Genomic DNA, 15,974 nt, shown 5'->3' with positions numbered 1-15,974 from the left:
CTTTTTTACCAGGGCACCCATCCCCTTAGCGAGGGCAACAGATGCCCTTTCTGTCTCAAGGAAGGGGATCTTTCTCTCTGCATTCATCCCCTTTCCCCCCTACAAAAAGTCCTGTTGAAAATCCAGTAGGACAAACCAAAACTCTTGTTGGTGACACCCTTTTGTCCAAGACAGCATTGGTTCCCCCTCCTTCTGCATTTAGCCAGGGGTAATCATCACAAGTTACCTCACAGAGTGGACCTTCTCACACAGGGCAAGGTATCCCTAATCCATCCCCACTTGGAAACTCCGAACCTAATCCTGTGGGTGTTAGAGTTTTGATCCCTTTCAGACAGCTTTACACTGAGGACATGCTTAATGACTTGCAGGAGGCCGGGAAACTCAATACTAGGTGATCTTATTTGTCCAAATGGAAAAGATTCTCTGTCTGGTGTCTTCAAAGAAAGCTAGACCCATTTCAAGGAGAGGTCCCTTTAGTGCCGTCCTACCTGTGTGAAGTGCTACAAGCAGGGATGGCATATTCTTCTGTTAAGGCCCACCTAGCTGCTATTTCGACTTTCCTGCCTCTTGATCCTCCTCTTACCTCCCGACTTCCAGTGAAGTTATTCCTGAAGGGAGTACTGCACCTCAGGCCCCCCAGGAGGCCAGTTCCACCCCCGTGGAACCTGAACTATGTTTTAGAGAAGCTCACTGTTGCTCCTTTTGGACCAGCATCAAACGCCTCTGTAAAATATTGCACTTGGAAGACTGTGCTTTTGTTGGCCCTGACATCAGGCAGGAGAGTATCAGAGCTCCAGGCCTTCATGGCCACCCCACCTTTTCTAATCTTCCACAAGGGTAGAGTGACCCTAAGGACCAACACATCCTTCATGCCTAAGGTGGTCAGTGAGCTGTCCCTGAACCAATGTATTCACCTCCCCACCTTTTTTCCACATCCCCAGAATAACAGTGAGAGAGTCCTGTATTCCCTTGATGTTCACAGACAACTAAGATTCTACATTGACAAGACCAAGTCCCTTAGGAGATCAGAGCAGTTTTGTCTCCTTTCACCCCAGAGCTCTGGGAAAAGCGGTGACAAAACAGACTATTTCTGCCTGGATTTCCAGGGCCATCTCCTTTAGGTACACATACCATGCAAACATCTAACCTCTAAAATTAAAGCCCACTCCATGGCCTCATCTGGAGCCTTCTTCAAAAGACTGGACACTGCTTCCATTCTAGAAGCAGCTACCTGGACATCTGTGCATACCTTCACCAAAAACTACAAACTGGACCATATTTCCAGGTCTAGAGAAGGGTTTGGTAGGGCAATCCAGGATGGATTCTTGGAAAACAGTTCAATACCACCCTCCTCTTCTTCTCTTTGAGCTTTGGCACTCACCCAAAGGTTATGAATACTGCAACATGGGAATAGAAGGACTTGGAATAGTTGAGTAAAATATTACTGTAACCACAGATGTCCTTCTCTTCCATGTTGCAGTATTCTATCCCTCCCCCTACCCCTTGTATATAAAAATGGCTTTTTGGATGACACAGGACTTGTGCAGCTATCCTGGGACTGGGGTTCGACTGGGGAGTTCACTTCTGAGGAAAGGTACGTGCAGACATCACTTTTATGCCCCACGCACCCTATGGCCAACGTCAGACGTCCCACATACCTTGCAATGACTAAAGCTTTTGTATATTGGCAGGACATTTGGGTAGCTAAGCAGAGGATAACCCAATGGCTATGAATACTGCAACATGGAAGAGAATGACAGCTATGGTTATGGTAAGATTTTACACAACTATTCTTTATTATGAGATGTAGAAGACAAATATGTTGATTAAGGAGGCTTTACAGTTTATCTAGTAAGAAGGAAAATGGGCGGACTCGGTAAACCAAGCAGTCCAGTACGTTTCTGTGCATACCAGAAGCAAATAGTAACTTAGGTTTGAACACATTAATGTTCTTTTTCAGTACTTCATCTAATTTAGATTACAGGTATTTGTAAGTGAGCAGTCATTATAAGGATTGTGTATTGAATGTGCACTTTTTGCTGTTGAGTGTGCTTAATTTTTATCTAGTTGCCACTATATACATGCATCATTGTACAGTCATATGTGGATGTACCTAATTTGTTGATTAGAATTTTACTGTTTTGACTGTTCCCATCTTACATCCAAACTAGATTCATACATTTTTTTATTAAATAGTGTTGTAATTTTAAGTTGTAATGGTCAAAAAGACCATAAAATGTTTGCCAGTGATGAAACTGTAGTCAGACTTCTGTTAAATATCATTGCTTTTGGTATTCATTCAGACTTGTTTTGTGTTCTGCAGTTCAAAGATCTATGGTGATGGAAGTGCAGTCCCACGTATTCTGAAATTCCTCAGGACCATTGACATTTCAGAACCTATGCAGAAGAAATTTTGCTTCCCCCCTGTGAAGGAAAGTATCTCCCAAGACATTGATCATATCCTTGAAGTACAGAGTGCTTTAGCTGTAGATCTTGGTGGAACAAATCTCCGCGTGGCTATTGTGAGCATGAAGGTAATTTTCTTGTATGTCTGGACTAATCTGCATAGTCATAATAGGGGACATAAAGCTTATCATGTGTGCTAGTTATTTGTATTTTTATCTAATTTGAAAGAAAATATGCTGTCAAGAAATGGACGTTTTATTTTCTGTGGCACTGATTTAGACCTACTGAGACTGCAAGATTAAATCAGGTGCAGCGAATTCTAGCCAGCCATTTGGAACTGCACTCGTGGCATCTTAATTCTGAAGTTTTGCTGCATTCATGATGAGCCTCATTTTAGTCCTTTGGATGACTGTACCTGTCTTGGTGCTGACATATGTAATATATGCTATGCCATTTCTGTACTTTTGTACTATATCCTCTATCTTAATCCTTACGTGATTTACGTGGGTCTATCTTAACTGCCTTAACAATGATTGAAAACTTAGATTAAGCTGTTTTGCAGCTAGCACTACTGATTGCTTAATGAGATTGCCCCCCCCCCCCCCACACACACACACACACACACACACACCACCACCATCATCAAGGTATGTTCTGGTATGAATCGGTGAAACTTTATGTACTTCTGAAATCCTGACCTTTACTGCTGTACTGACATAGTCTTCATTGCTTTGTGAACTGCTTGAGAGTAGATTATTCAGCCTGGTTTCCGTTTGACACCTCCCACAGCATCTAAACACATCCTAACATTTGACTTTTCAGTTTTTTGTGCCAGTGTTTTTCATAACAACTTCTTCTTCTTTCGGCTGCTCCCTTTAGGGGTCGCCACAGCAGATCACCTGTTTCCATTTCTTCCTGTCCTCTGCATCTTGCTCTGTCACACCAACCGCCTGCATGCCCTCTCTCACCACATCCATAAACCTTATCTTAGGCCTTACTCTTTTCCTGTTACCTGGCAGCTTCATCCTTAGCATCTTTTTCCCTATGTACTCTGCATCCCTCCTCAGCACATGTCCAAACCAACGGAATCTTGCCTCTCTGGCTTTGTCTTCAAACCTTCCAACCTGGGCTAACCCTCTAATATACTTATTCCGAATCTATACAAAAACAGTCATCCCATATAAAGTGTCAGCACGCTTCTTAAAAATGAATAAATTAGCTCTTGCTTTAATGTACTTCAGTAGTGTATTCCAGGCATCGGTTACTCCATCTGAGAGACAATTAGTACATCCTTCAGTCATATCTAGTCTCCCACACAGGTTGTATGATGCTTCTTTATTACTGTTTGATAACCTGAAGCATGATCATTGTATGTACTTGAATAAGATCTCATCTTAAATATCTGTATGACTTACGTTCAGCTGTTTTAATCTTTCAAAATAATTTAATTTAAATCTTTTGTGTAGGGGAATCATAAAAAAGATGCAGGTACTCTTTGGTTGTTGCCGCCTAATAATTTGCAAAAAGTTAAAAACGTTTGAAAACATTTCCATTAAAAGGTAGTGACTGGACTGATAACAAGCTATTTTAACAGGTTTTTACAAGTATATCAGAACAAAGGCAACGTATAGCATAGGTATATATCGCAGTAATACAGTGTGAATAATATTTTTAATACTGCTCATTTTTAGAAATTCCTAGCTATCAGACAACAGTTACATAAGAGTTATTTGACAGTAGATTCTGCATTTATGTTATTTCAGGATCATAATTTTAACTGAACATAATTAAAGCAGACTAACAGGACTTTCTTGGCTTGTAAATGTGTTTTCAGTTTTCTCAGTATTAATTGCCAAAAGGAGGATTTCTTCATGGCATAAATGGTGTTGCAACATTTTTGCACTGGCAAGATTAACAGTTAAACTATGGATCCATTAGTAATAGAGCTTTGTTAATCATATTGATCACTGCTACAACAGCCTTAGTGATATGTGCTATATCCTGCCAAGGATATAACAGCTGTCTAGCTTCCAAAGCTTCAGGGCACTTTGCCTGCACCCAAACCATTAGGCATCTCAAGCTGAGTTGCCTAAAAAGACAGGTCTGGGAGCCAAGCCCTTCAGAGCTTTCCTGCTGCCGAGAAGAGAGCACTCCTCTGTGGACTTTTCAGGATCAACAGTCATCTTTTGCTGTTCTTTTGATGGTCAGATAAATTCCCTTTGGGGGCAAACCTTCCTCATAAAAAAGTATTGTTTTAGTGTACTTTCCTTTTAAGAAAGTTATTTTTAAGTTAGGAGTTTGTATTTTAGTTGGCTGTCATAAGACTTAACTGTAATTTTAAATGACAATGCACTTTTTCTTTTCAGTTTTAAAAGTGGTTTAAAGTAGTTGAAAAGTTTTTTTTTTTTTTTTTTGTCTGTGAAGAAATTGTTTGTTTTACTTTTTAGGGCTGGCAGAGTTTAATAAAGTACTTTTTACCGTGTTTGTGTCTGAAAAAAATGATTTAAAATTTTTTTTAATTTTCACTGGCTTATGCTGTTTGTTTTCCGTGGGAAAGAGGTGCCATTTTTGGTTTGACCATGGAACAAACTTCCAGTTCCACGAATGGTTCTTCTTCTAGCCAAACAAAAAAGAAAAAAAATTTAGCAAACAGCCTTTGCCATCACAGCAGGTTAGCAGAGGTTTGCCCAAGTCACAGGTGGGTGGCACTGCTGTGGCTAAAGTTGGTCCCTTATCTTTTACCCTAGATCATTGTGGTGTAGCACCCACAACCACCATTGGTTGGGGGTTAGCCACATCCTCTGCAGCATTTGGGGTACCCTCAGTGGGCAAGGTATAGACACTGTTGTCGGTCCTGGAAGAGAGAACAGAGAAGGCTTCCTTGTTTTGTCAGAATGATGTGCCCATTCCTGAGGAAGCTGCTGCTGCCATTAATAATGTTGGTCCCATTTTCCTGTCAAAAACAAACAGAAGACCACACATTTATCTACTACTTTAAACATGAGTAGTTAACTGGGTCTGGCTCAGGATTTTATTCAGGATGTTGATCCTTCTTATAAGGTGGCTTTTGGTAAAATAAAGAGGGATGCCTGTTTTCCAGAAGAAATCCAAGATTCTGAATCTGGACAGGAAGATGAAGGAACGGATAAAATATGTTCTCCTTAGATGTCTGAATTAGACTTAAAGGAGAGATCAGTTTCTGATTTTCCCTGTGAGGGGCTGTCTTTCTCCAAGATGATTTCCAGAATGTGCCATTATTTTCAGAGAGAGATCAGTGAGGTTTTTCAGTCACTCAGAAAATATTGTAAGTTGTTACAGAAGGAATTTCCAGAACCGCCATCCATTCTTCCAGATGTTCATCGTGCATACAGCTGCAGTCATTACAGATGGGTTATCCTGCCGTCAGGCGGGTCCTCGGTCGGCCGTATTCCAAAGTCTAGGTCCAGCGTCAGTTGTCGTCGCTTCTTCCCTGACGTCAGTGCGGCAGGGGTACAAAAGAGGCAGCCGACGCCATTTTCTTCAGTCTTTCTTACCGCGCGGTGCCCGAAGCAGTTCGCAAGTGCCGGTCGGCCAGCTCCTGAGATTTACGAAAGTATTTCAGCCGAAGTCTTCTTGAAAGCTAAGTACCCCGTTGAGGAAACTTTTCTTGCCTCAGACCGATGTCAGACAAAGTTAATAATTGCATTTCTTGTGGGAAGCAAATACCGCATAAGGATTTCCACTCTTTCTGTATACCTTGCTTAGGCCCAGACCACGACGTCTTGGCCTACCGTTTTTGTGCTAGATTCAAAAAGCGCACTATTAAATGCCGGGCGGAGTTCTCCCTTCATTATTTTGGCAAAAAAATTTAATTATATCATGTCGTTGGATACTCCGACTCCAGTTTTGAGCAAAAGATGCAAAGATAAGGACCGACATCCGAGGTCCGCACCGACTACTGAGACCACGCTTAGGCCTACTACTGGTTCTCCAGTTCTCAGCAAGGCGCCTACGCAGCCTCTGAGTACCGATGACACTACATTACCGGTGACTACAGTACCCGAGGTCGCAGGCTCCTCGGTCCCCATTCCTACTGCAGATACCGACGCCACTCTTGGCGGGGAAACTCAGAATTTAGACAGGCCTGCCATTTCTCAAGGTGTCTTCAGGCCTTCCTCCTTCTCTATTAAAGCTTTCACTAAATCTAAAGCAGCCATGAAAACCAAAAAACAGGGTCCTCAGACCTCCTCTCAAGGCCCCATGCCTAAAAAGCAGATGCTTAAAATGGCTGAGGATTTGATTACTCTTATCAGGGGTTCTCAACCCCCCTCTGACAAAAGACCCAGATTAGAGGAAGACTACCCTTCCTCAGATCAAGCTTCTATTACCTCAGAACACTCTGAGGACCAGGATTACGCCTATTCACCTTTCGAAGACTCTGATGCTGAGGAGTCTATTCCCTCGGTCTCCCCCCCTGAGGACTACTCTTTTGGGGAAACCCTGCATACATTGAGGGAACACTTTCACTGGGAAGGCCAAGATTACTCAGATTCCAAGAAAAGGCTCAGGGAATTTCTTCTGCTCCCCCAGCATAGGCCCCTGGCTATCTCTCCTGTTTTAGATATATTGGATGATGTGTACACAGAAGCCAGCCTTAATCCAGATTCTTTACCTCCAGCTCCTGTTAAACCAGGCAGGTATTACCGGGTTCCTGATTCTCACCAGTTCCTATATAAAAGCCATACTGCTGACCCAGAAACTATTTCACAGGGTCCGAAGGGAATTAAGGCCTCTACTGCTAAAAACCCATTACCTTCAGAGAGAGATTCCAGAGCTTTAGAAAGGTGGGGGGAAAAGGTGTATACCTCGGCCACTTTAACCATGAGGGCATTAAACTGTCAATTCCATATGTTAAAGTATCAACAGTTTTTGTTATCTCAGTTGAAAAGCAAAATGACACAACCAGAACAACCAGATTTAAAAGAGTTGCAAGATTTGTTGCATGGTGCAGAGCAAGTGGGTAAACATACCTTGCAGTGTGGTTTTGATGCTTTAGAGGCCTCGTGTAGAGCTGCTGTTACGGGGTCTGTTATACGTAGGCATGCTTGGCTCAAAGAGCAAACCTTACCAGATCATGTCGAAGCTAAATTATTAGATGCACCTCTTCAAAAAGATGTATTGTTTGGTGTTAAAGCTGAGGAGGTACTAAAGAAAATGGAGGAAAAAGCAAAATCAATGCAAACAGTGAAAGATTTCCTGCAGGTACAACCTCCACGTCTCAGCAGAAACTGGCCTTCAAAAAATTGGTCCTTTCCAGCCACGGACAGACCTCAAAGGGGCAGATACAGACGCCCAAGGGGTAGAGGGCAACCTCAAGGATCTTTCAGAGCCAGACAGTGGCAAGCACCAACCCCAAGAGGTGGAGAAGATAGATCACAGTCATTTAGAAAACAGACGCAATCACTTCCCCCTACACCTGCCAAGCAAAGCTTTAATGGCAGCACCTTTGGGCGGAAAACTGGCATTATTCTCAAAAAATTGGCATATTGTTACAAAAGACAAATGGATTCTGGACATTATAGACAGAGGCTACAGGTTCCACTTTCACACCCTTCCAAAAATGAGAGGTATGCCAAACCTGCCACAAAATCAAAGGGCAGAGGCACAAAAACAAATTTCCGCTCTCATGGACATGAAAGCGATTCAAGAGGTACCTGCAAAAGAACAAGGTCAAGGGTTTTATTCCAGACTATTCCTGGTATCAAGGAAAGACAAAGATTGGAGACCTATCTTAGACCTATCCATCCTAAACACATATCTACAGGTGCCAAAATTCAAGATGCTCACATTACAGCAGCTGGGCAAGGGGTCTTGGCTGGTAACATTGGACCTCAAGGAGGCATACCTGCATGTCCCTATCAGTCAAGATTGCAGAAGATACCTCAGATTTCTTGCAGGTTCAACCCATTACCAATTCTCTGCATTGCCCTTTGGCTTATCTACTGTGCCCAGAGTGTTTACGAAATGCCTGGCATCAGTAATCACCTTCTGCAGACTACAAGGAATACAAATCTACCCATATCTGGACGACTGCCTGATCCAAGCGGACAGCAAGGACATAATATTGCAGCACCTGGCGTTTGTAATAAAACTGTTGAACTTCCTGGGATACACAGTCAACAAAAAGAAATCAAAACTAATACCTTCTCAACAGATATTTTTCCTGGGTGCCAGCTTGAATACAACCACCCAGATGGCCTACCTCACGCCAGACAAACAAGGGCAACTGTCTCAATACTTCAGCAAAATGGCAACTTTCACCAGGCTAACTGCAAGGAAAGTCCTGCAGGCTCTGGGATTCATGGCATCTTGCATCCTACTAATCCCATGTGCAAAGCTGCATATGAGGAAACTTCAATGGTACCTAAAAAACTTATGGTCTCAACACAGCCACAGCTTGGAAACAATTATACCACTCATTCCATGCCTTCAAAAGGAATTTTTGTGGTGGGCTCAAGCATGCCAAAGAAACACAGGTCTCCCTTTCTGTGTACCTCAAGCAACTCAAATCATCACAACAGACGTCTCAGACTACGCCTGGGGAGCACACATGACAGATCAGTGCATTCAGGGAAAATGGTCCCAAAAAGAGAAGCACCTACACATCAACCAAAAGGAAATGCTAGCCGTGCAAAATGCTATTATGACCTTCAAAGACTGACTGCATCCAGGCCAGCTATTGATAAGGACAGACAACACCACAGTGATGTGGTACATAAACAAACAGGGGGGAACTCATTCATACCCCCTGTGCAGGCAAGCCATGACCCTATGGAACACAGCACTGGAATTGCAAATTCAACTACAGGCACAATTCCTGCCAGGGAAGGAAAACACACTGGCAGACAACCTAAGTAGAAATATGACAGATCCACACGAATGGAAGTTGCACCCTCAAGTTTTCGCAAAGATAACTCAGGCATGGGGACAGCCAGACATAGATCTCTTTGCTACCCACAGAAATTACCAGTTGAAAAAATTTTGTTCAAAGACCTATCGTCCACAGGCCTGGAAAGTGGACGCACTCTCTTTCAATTGGACAACATTGACAGTTTATGCCTTCCCGCCTCTTCCTCTGCTGCCCAAAGTTCTATTAAAAGCCAGAACAGAGAGGCCGCAAATGATTCTCATTGCTCCAGACTGGCCAAGACAACACTGGTATCCGCTCCTGAGGAGCCTGACACATTCCCCACCATGGATCCTACCTCTAGTCCCTCTTCTGTTGTCCCAGCACAACTACAAAACCCTTCACAGCCATCTCAAAACTCTAAATCTAGCTGCATGGAGAATTCCTTGATTTCCCAACAGACTCTCCTCTCCAAGGAGGTGCAGGATGTCATCTTGGAGGCCAGAAGACCTTCTACTAGAAAAGCCTACTCCGCCAAATGGAAACGATTTTGTGCCTGGAATCAAGAAAAAGGCCAGAATCCTTGGGTAATAAATATACCTCAAATTTTACAGTACCTAGCTGAGATGTTAAACATTGGGACATTCCTTCTCCTTCATCAAGATCCACGCTTCAGCCATTTCAGCACAATACAATACAGATCCTCCTTTATTCTCACATCCTCTCTTAAGGCAGTTCCTCAGAGGGGCAAAAAATATAAAACCCCCAAGGAAACCACCAGTCCCTGCTTGGGACCTCAACTTCGTATTGGAAAAGCTGACCCTTTCTCCCTTTGAGCCAGCTTCTTCAACAGAACTACAATACTTGTCATGGAAAACGGCCTTTCTTCTAGCTATCACCTCAGCACACAGGTTTTCGGAGCTACAGGCCCTCATGGCTGTGCAACCATACATAATTTTCCATCAGGACAGAGTTTCCTTACGAACCAACCCTACCTTTATGCCAAAGGTAGTATCCAGTGTAGCTTTGAATCAGACTATCCACTTACCTACCTTTTATCCAAATCCACAAAACAAAGGGGAAAGACTACTACATTCCTTGGACATTCACAGACAACTTCGTTATTATTTGGACAGGACAAAGCCATTCAGGAAATCCGAGCAACTCTTTGTGTCCTATGCTACAGGTGCTCAAGGAAAGGCTATTTTCAAACAGACAATTTCAAAATGGATAGCCCACTGCATATGCTTTTGTTACTCATTTCATGGAAAAACTGTGCCTAAATGCATCAGATCCCACTCCACCAGGGCCACAGCTACCTCTGCAGCTTTCCTCAGGGGGGGTCCCCACCAAGGACATTTTGGAAGTAGCCACTTGGAGTTCAGTGCACACTTTCTCCAAGCACTATCACCTTCCACTATACTCTAAATCTAGAGCGGGTTTTGCCACAGCAGTCTTGCAGGGTATCCTCGCTCATCCTAGTTCCACTTAGTGCCTACCACCCTTACTTAGCTTTGGGATTCTTCCCATCTGTAATGACTGCAGCTGTATGCACGATGAACATAGTACAGTTTTGTACCTACCATAAATGTAGATGTTCGAGTGCTCATACAGCTGCAGTCCAGGTTACCCCTCTTAGGACAGGCCTTATGACAAACACCTTATCATACAACCTATTTGGGGTATTCTCTTATGGTGTATTTGCTTGCAACTACTGTTTTTTGATTATTCTATATTGCATGTTTGCAACTTTATGTTTTGCCTTCCTTCTGGGGGCACCTGACATCTGGGGCAAGAAAAACTGAAGAAAATGGCGTCGGCTGCCTCTTTTGTACCCCTGCCGCACTGACGTCAGGGAAGAAGCGACGACAACTGACGCCTGACCTAGACTTTGGAATTCGGACGACCGAGGACCCGCCTGACGGCAGGATAACCCATCTGTAATGACTGCAGCTGTATGAGCACTCGAACATCTACATTTATGGTAGGTACAAAACTGTACTTTCTTTCAGCTTTAGAGGATGTGTGTGTCACTGCATCAATTTTCTTGACATTCAGCCTGCTGTTCCTTAAAAAGGCAGGTAGAATGTATAATATTCCCCAGTCTTTTAAATTTTTATACAGTCATCCCAAACCTGACCCTACAGCTTTAGTTAATTCTACTTCTGCTAAACATTTGGTCAATTCCATTCCTACTTTTTCTGACAAAGGTGGGGAAATTATTGATAAGCATGGGAAAAATGTATGCTACTGCTACTTTGAGTTTCAGAATTTTGAGTTGTCAGGCTCATATGTTAGTTTATTCTGGCTAATTGTGAAACTGTGAGGAACGTTTTGTTTGCAGTTTCTCCTTTTGAGGAAAAATCTGCTTTAAATTGTTTAATTTCTTCCATTTTACAGGCATTGTTGTAATGTGTGTATGACTGTGCTGATACGCCTTCCAGGGATATGGTCACTGGTACTGTTTGAGGAGGATTACCTGACTGCATTCCTTGAGCCTCCCAGATGATGTGAAAAATGAGATTTTAAATTCTTCTGTGGGTAGAGATTTAATTTTTGATCGCTATGCTGCTGAGTTTGTCAAAAAGTAGCTGGTACATGGAATCTCTTTTTCACCCCCCCCCCCTTCCAAATTTTCCTAAGAGATTCTCTAACCTCTCATCCAGTTTTAGCAAGAACCAAAATAAACGTCCTCAGCAGAAAGCTGGTAAACAGACATTTAACAAGAAATAGCAGGGGTATTCCAAAAGGAATTCAGGAACACTCCAAAACCAAGGACAGTCCACCAGGTAAGAGTGGCTATTTTTAAGGGATCTTGTCCCCACCCCAATCCCTCACCTTGGCAGTCTACTTTCTCTTACAGAAGGTCTGAATCTCCCCTTTTCTCTTTGGCAACAGATAGCTTCAGACAAATGGGTTCTGAAGATCATTCATCAAGGTTGCAGATGGCTATAGGAGGAAATTTCTCTTTTCTATGGGGTAATTCCACGTCCACCATACCAGACTGTTCATTTCACCCTGTCCTTTAACATATGTCATCCAGGGAGTAGTAGAACCAAATGTTTGTGTTTCACTGTTGTAGTCATCACCTGTGGGTTATCCCTGCTGTCATAGCCCTCGGCCAGGCCCGAATACCAGAGTCAATGTTTTTCTGCATCAGCTGCTGTCATTTGCTGCCTGACGTCAGGTCATCAGTGCTATAAAGGAAGGCAGCTGACGCCATTACATCAGTCTTTCTTGCCGTGGAGCCCGTAGCAGAAGCAGTTTGCAAGTGTGCTGGTCGGTCGCTTCCAGAGTTTGAATTACAGCTGAAAACATCAAAAGCTAAGTACCCCGTTGGGGATCCTTTTTTCTTGCACTAACCAATGTCCGAAAATGTTAACAATTGTCTTTCCTGTGGAAAGCAAATACCACACCGAGACTTCCATTCATACTGTGTCACTTGTTTAGGCCCAGACCACGACGTCCCCTGTTGCCGGTTCTGTGCCCTCTTCAACGCAAGAACCATTTGTCTCTTATTATAGCCATGTAGTTTCATTCTGAATTGGCGTCCATCAGCCAACAATCTGTAGGCATTCCAAAAAAAACGTAAGGATAAAGATAGAGACAGACCACACAAGGCTAAGCCTTCCAACGACTCTACCGCCAAGCAGGTCATCATTTCTCCGGAATTCATTGAGGTGCCTTCGCAGGCCCTGATGCCCGATTTGATACCTTCGCAGGTCTCTATTGAGACCTTTTCGGAGTCCGGTATGCCGCAGAAATCTTCATCTTCCGAGCCTTTGGTTGCCTCTGCCTTGGTTGAATCCAGAGCCGAGATGCAGGCAACAGCTTCCGAGGAGGTTTTTCGCACTACCGAATCTAGACAAAAGCCGACATCTTCTCCTCTGACTACCATTTCTCTCAGACCGTTGGATACTCTTAGGCCTAGAGCCAAGGCTACTCCTCATGTACACAGACAACCCTCTCCTCCTACCACGAAACACTAATACCTGCAAGAGATGCAATTATACAGCCAAACTGGAGGCTAAGCTCTCTTAACCCAAGACTGGACCAGGCAGTCAAGAGGAGAAGGGAATTACTTGCATCACACCACCAGTCTCACATAGACCTATGAAACCAGCACCAGCAAAAAACACACATAAATACAAGAAAACATACTCGGAGGCTCTAAATAAAAATCTTCACCTCCAAAGTAGACAACCAAGCAACCTCCACCCCCCAACACAAACCATGAAACACATACTTCACAAAACCAGTGTGCCATGCAATCACAGCTCTTAAGGCAAAACAACATACCAAATACACTAGTAATAGGTGACTCTATAGTCAGGCACACTGACGTCCCACTCACTGGGCTGAACAAGGTTACTGTTAGCTGCCTGTCGGGTGCCAGGATCCGCCACATAACACAAGCACTCAGGTCACTCCAGAGCAAGTACAAATACGACTCTGTCATTGTCCATGTTGGTTTGAATGACCTGAGCCGTACCTCCATGGACTACATGAAAAAAGACATGGAGGAGCTCTCGGATCACGCAACCCAGGCTGGTATGACCGTGACCCTGAGTAGCATTCTGCCCTCACCAAGAATGATACCACGGTATAAAGAAAAAATTATCAATTTCAATAATAGGCTAAGCTTCTGGTGCCATTCAAAGGGGATCCAGTGTCTGTCAGCCTGGGATGACATGCTCGACAAGCCACACTGCTTAGCTAGAGACAGCTTGCACCTGTCACCCTTAGGCTTTTGAATACTGGCTAAGGCTCTTGCCACTCCATAGTGCCTTTTTAGGCAAGGCTCAAAAGACAAACCCACCATCGTAAATAGCACAAGTAACAAAAAACTGAGGGTAATGCTACTTAATGCCAGAAGTCTAAACCTCAAAATGCACGCACTCGAGGCACTTCTCAGTATGGATAAAATCGATATATGTGCAGTAACAGAAGCCTGGTTTAAGGCTCCAGAGAGCACCCCAGCACTACCAGGCTACAACTCATACCACAGCATGATGCTTCAGAGATCATCCACGTGCAACTAACAACGGGCAAAACTGCAATCCAAATTGTAGCTTGCTACAGATCAACCACCATGTCCCAGGACCCCCATTCCGCATTTCTGGAAACACTGGGAAACATAAAGATCCTACCAAACACCCTGATATTGGGTGATTTCAATTACCCAAACATTAAATGGGAGAACTACTCAAGTACTAACTCCCTTGCCCAACATTTCCTAGAATTTATAAACTCTTAACACCCTGGATCAACTGGTCAGCACCCCCACCAGAGGTGACAACATATTGGACCTGGTCATCACCAACATGGGCGACCAGTGTTCCACACTGGAGGTCAACCCCTTGCTGGTTTGATTTGACCATAAACTAATCACTCTGGATATCCACATTCCGGCCCCACCCCCGGTCAAAGAAACCACCATGAAAAACATTTCAAGAGCAAACTTCACGTTACTTAAGACCGAGGTGGAAAATTTTAAAGCCTCCATGCTGAAGTATAACGCTGTCTAAGCTGCAAAATCCTTTACAAATGCACTCTACGGGCACCTACAAGAATGCATGGATAGTGCTATCCCAAGCAAAACCAAGACTCACTCCGCCAAAAAAAGGAAACCAGTCTGGTGGACCCCTGCCATAAACAAGCTATACAATAGAAGGAGGAAACTAGTACAGAAAAGAGTAAAATCCCAAGAAGGGAAGACATCCCTGATCAGTATCAGCAAGAAACTGTGATCCCTCATAAAATCATCCAAGGCTAGCTTCAAAAGAAAAATTGCCAATGACTCCAACGATAACCACACGGCATTCTTTAGCTATGTCAATAATCTAAGTGGCAGTTCTCAGATCTGCTCGGAGTTAGTGCAGAATGGCACAAAATACACTGAACCAACCGATATCATCAACATCCTGGCAGTGAGGTTCATTGCAGATTTCACCCCCCTCTCACCCCCAAAAGGGCCCATAACTGTACCAGAAGAATGTAGTACCCCTGAAATCACAGACACTCAGGTTAAAACAGTCCTCTCCCAAGCCAAAAACACAGCATCAATGGGACTGGACGGTGTCCCAGGCTGCGTCCTACACAAGCTCAAAGATGAACTAACCCCTCATCTAAACACACTGTTCAAACTCAGTCTCTCCACAGGCTACATACTCATAGAGTGGCGCACAGCAACGGTTATTCCGCTCCACAAAGGTAGAGCCACAACAGACCCCGGGAACTATCACCCTATAAGCCTGACTAGCTTGGTCTGCAAGGCTATGGAGCACATCATCATGGATCTCATTAACAGAGACATTGGGAACCTCCAAACACTGGACCCTACACAGATCGGCTTTGTTAAGGGCAGATCATGCCTCCTAAACCTGGTGGACTTTTTTGAGACTGTTACCAAGGGTATAGACGAGGGAAAGGTGGTCCACACAGCCTACCTAGACCTCACAAAGGCCTTCAACACCATTCCCCATTCAGGTATTATAGACAAGCTCACCAGCCTGAACATAAACCCCTACGTTACGAGATGGGTTGCCAAGTGGCTTATGGACAGAACCCATATGGTAAGAGTTGCGGGAGCTAGGTCTGACTCTAAACCAGTTACAAGTGGCATTTCCCAGGGCTCAGTCCTAGGACCCCTCCTGTTTGGCATATACTTCTTAGAGGTACA

The 15,974-nt window shown here is 43.8% G+C and overlaps 1 protein-coding gene across 1 annotated transcript in view; it reads left to right on the top strand.

The window, feature by feature from the left end:
* The window catches only part of GNE (glucosamine (UDP-N-acetyl)-2-epimerase/N-acetylmannosamine kinase), an 852,948-nt gene that overhangs the window by 566,514 nt on the left and 270,460 nt on the right, over positions 1-15,974 (top strand). The window contains exon 7 of the mRNA XM_044064307.1: positions 2,324-2,534. Within this exon, the coding sequence (XP_043920242.1) occupies positions 2,324-2,534 (211 nt within the window). The remainder of the gene's footprint in view (positions 1-2,323; positions 2,535-15,974) is intronic.

This window comes from Protopterus annectens, chromosome 2.part2 (genome assembly GCF_019279795.1).
Source record: "Protopterus annectens isolate FY-2018-M chromosome 2.part2, PAN1.0, whole genome shotgun sequence".
Classification (NCBI taxonomy): domain Eukaryota; kingdom Metazoa; phylum Chordata; order Ceratodontiformes; family Protopteridae; genus Protopterus; species Protopterus annectens.
Note: the sequence above shows the minus strand (reverse complement) of the source record. Positions and strands in the feature narration are given on the sequence as shown.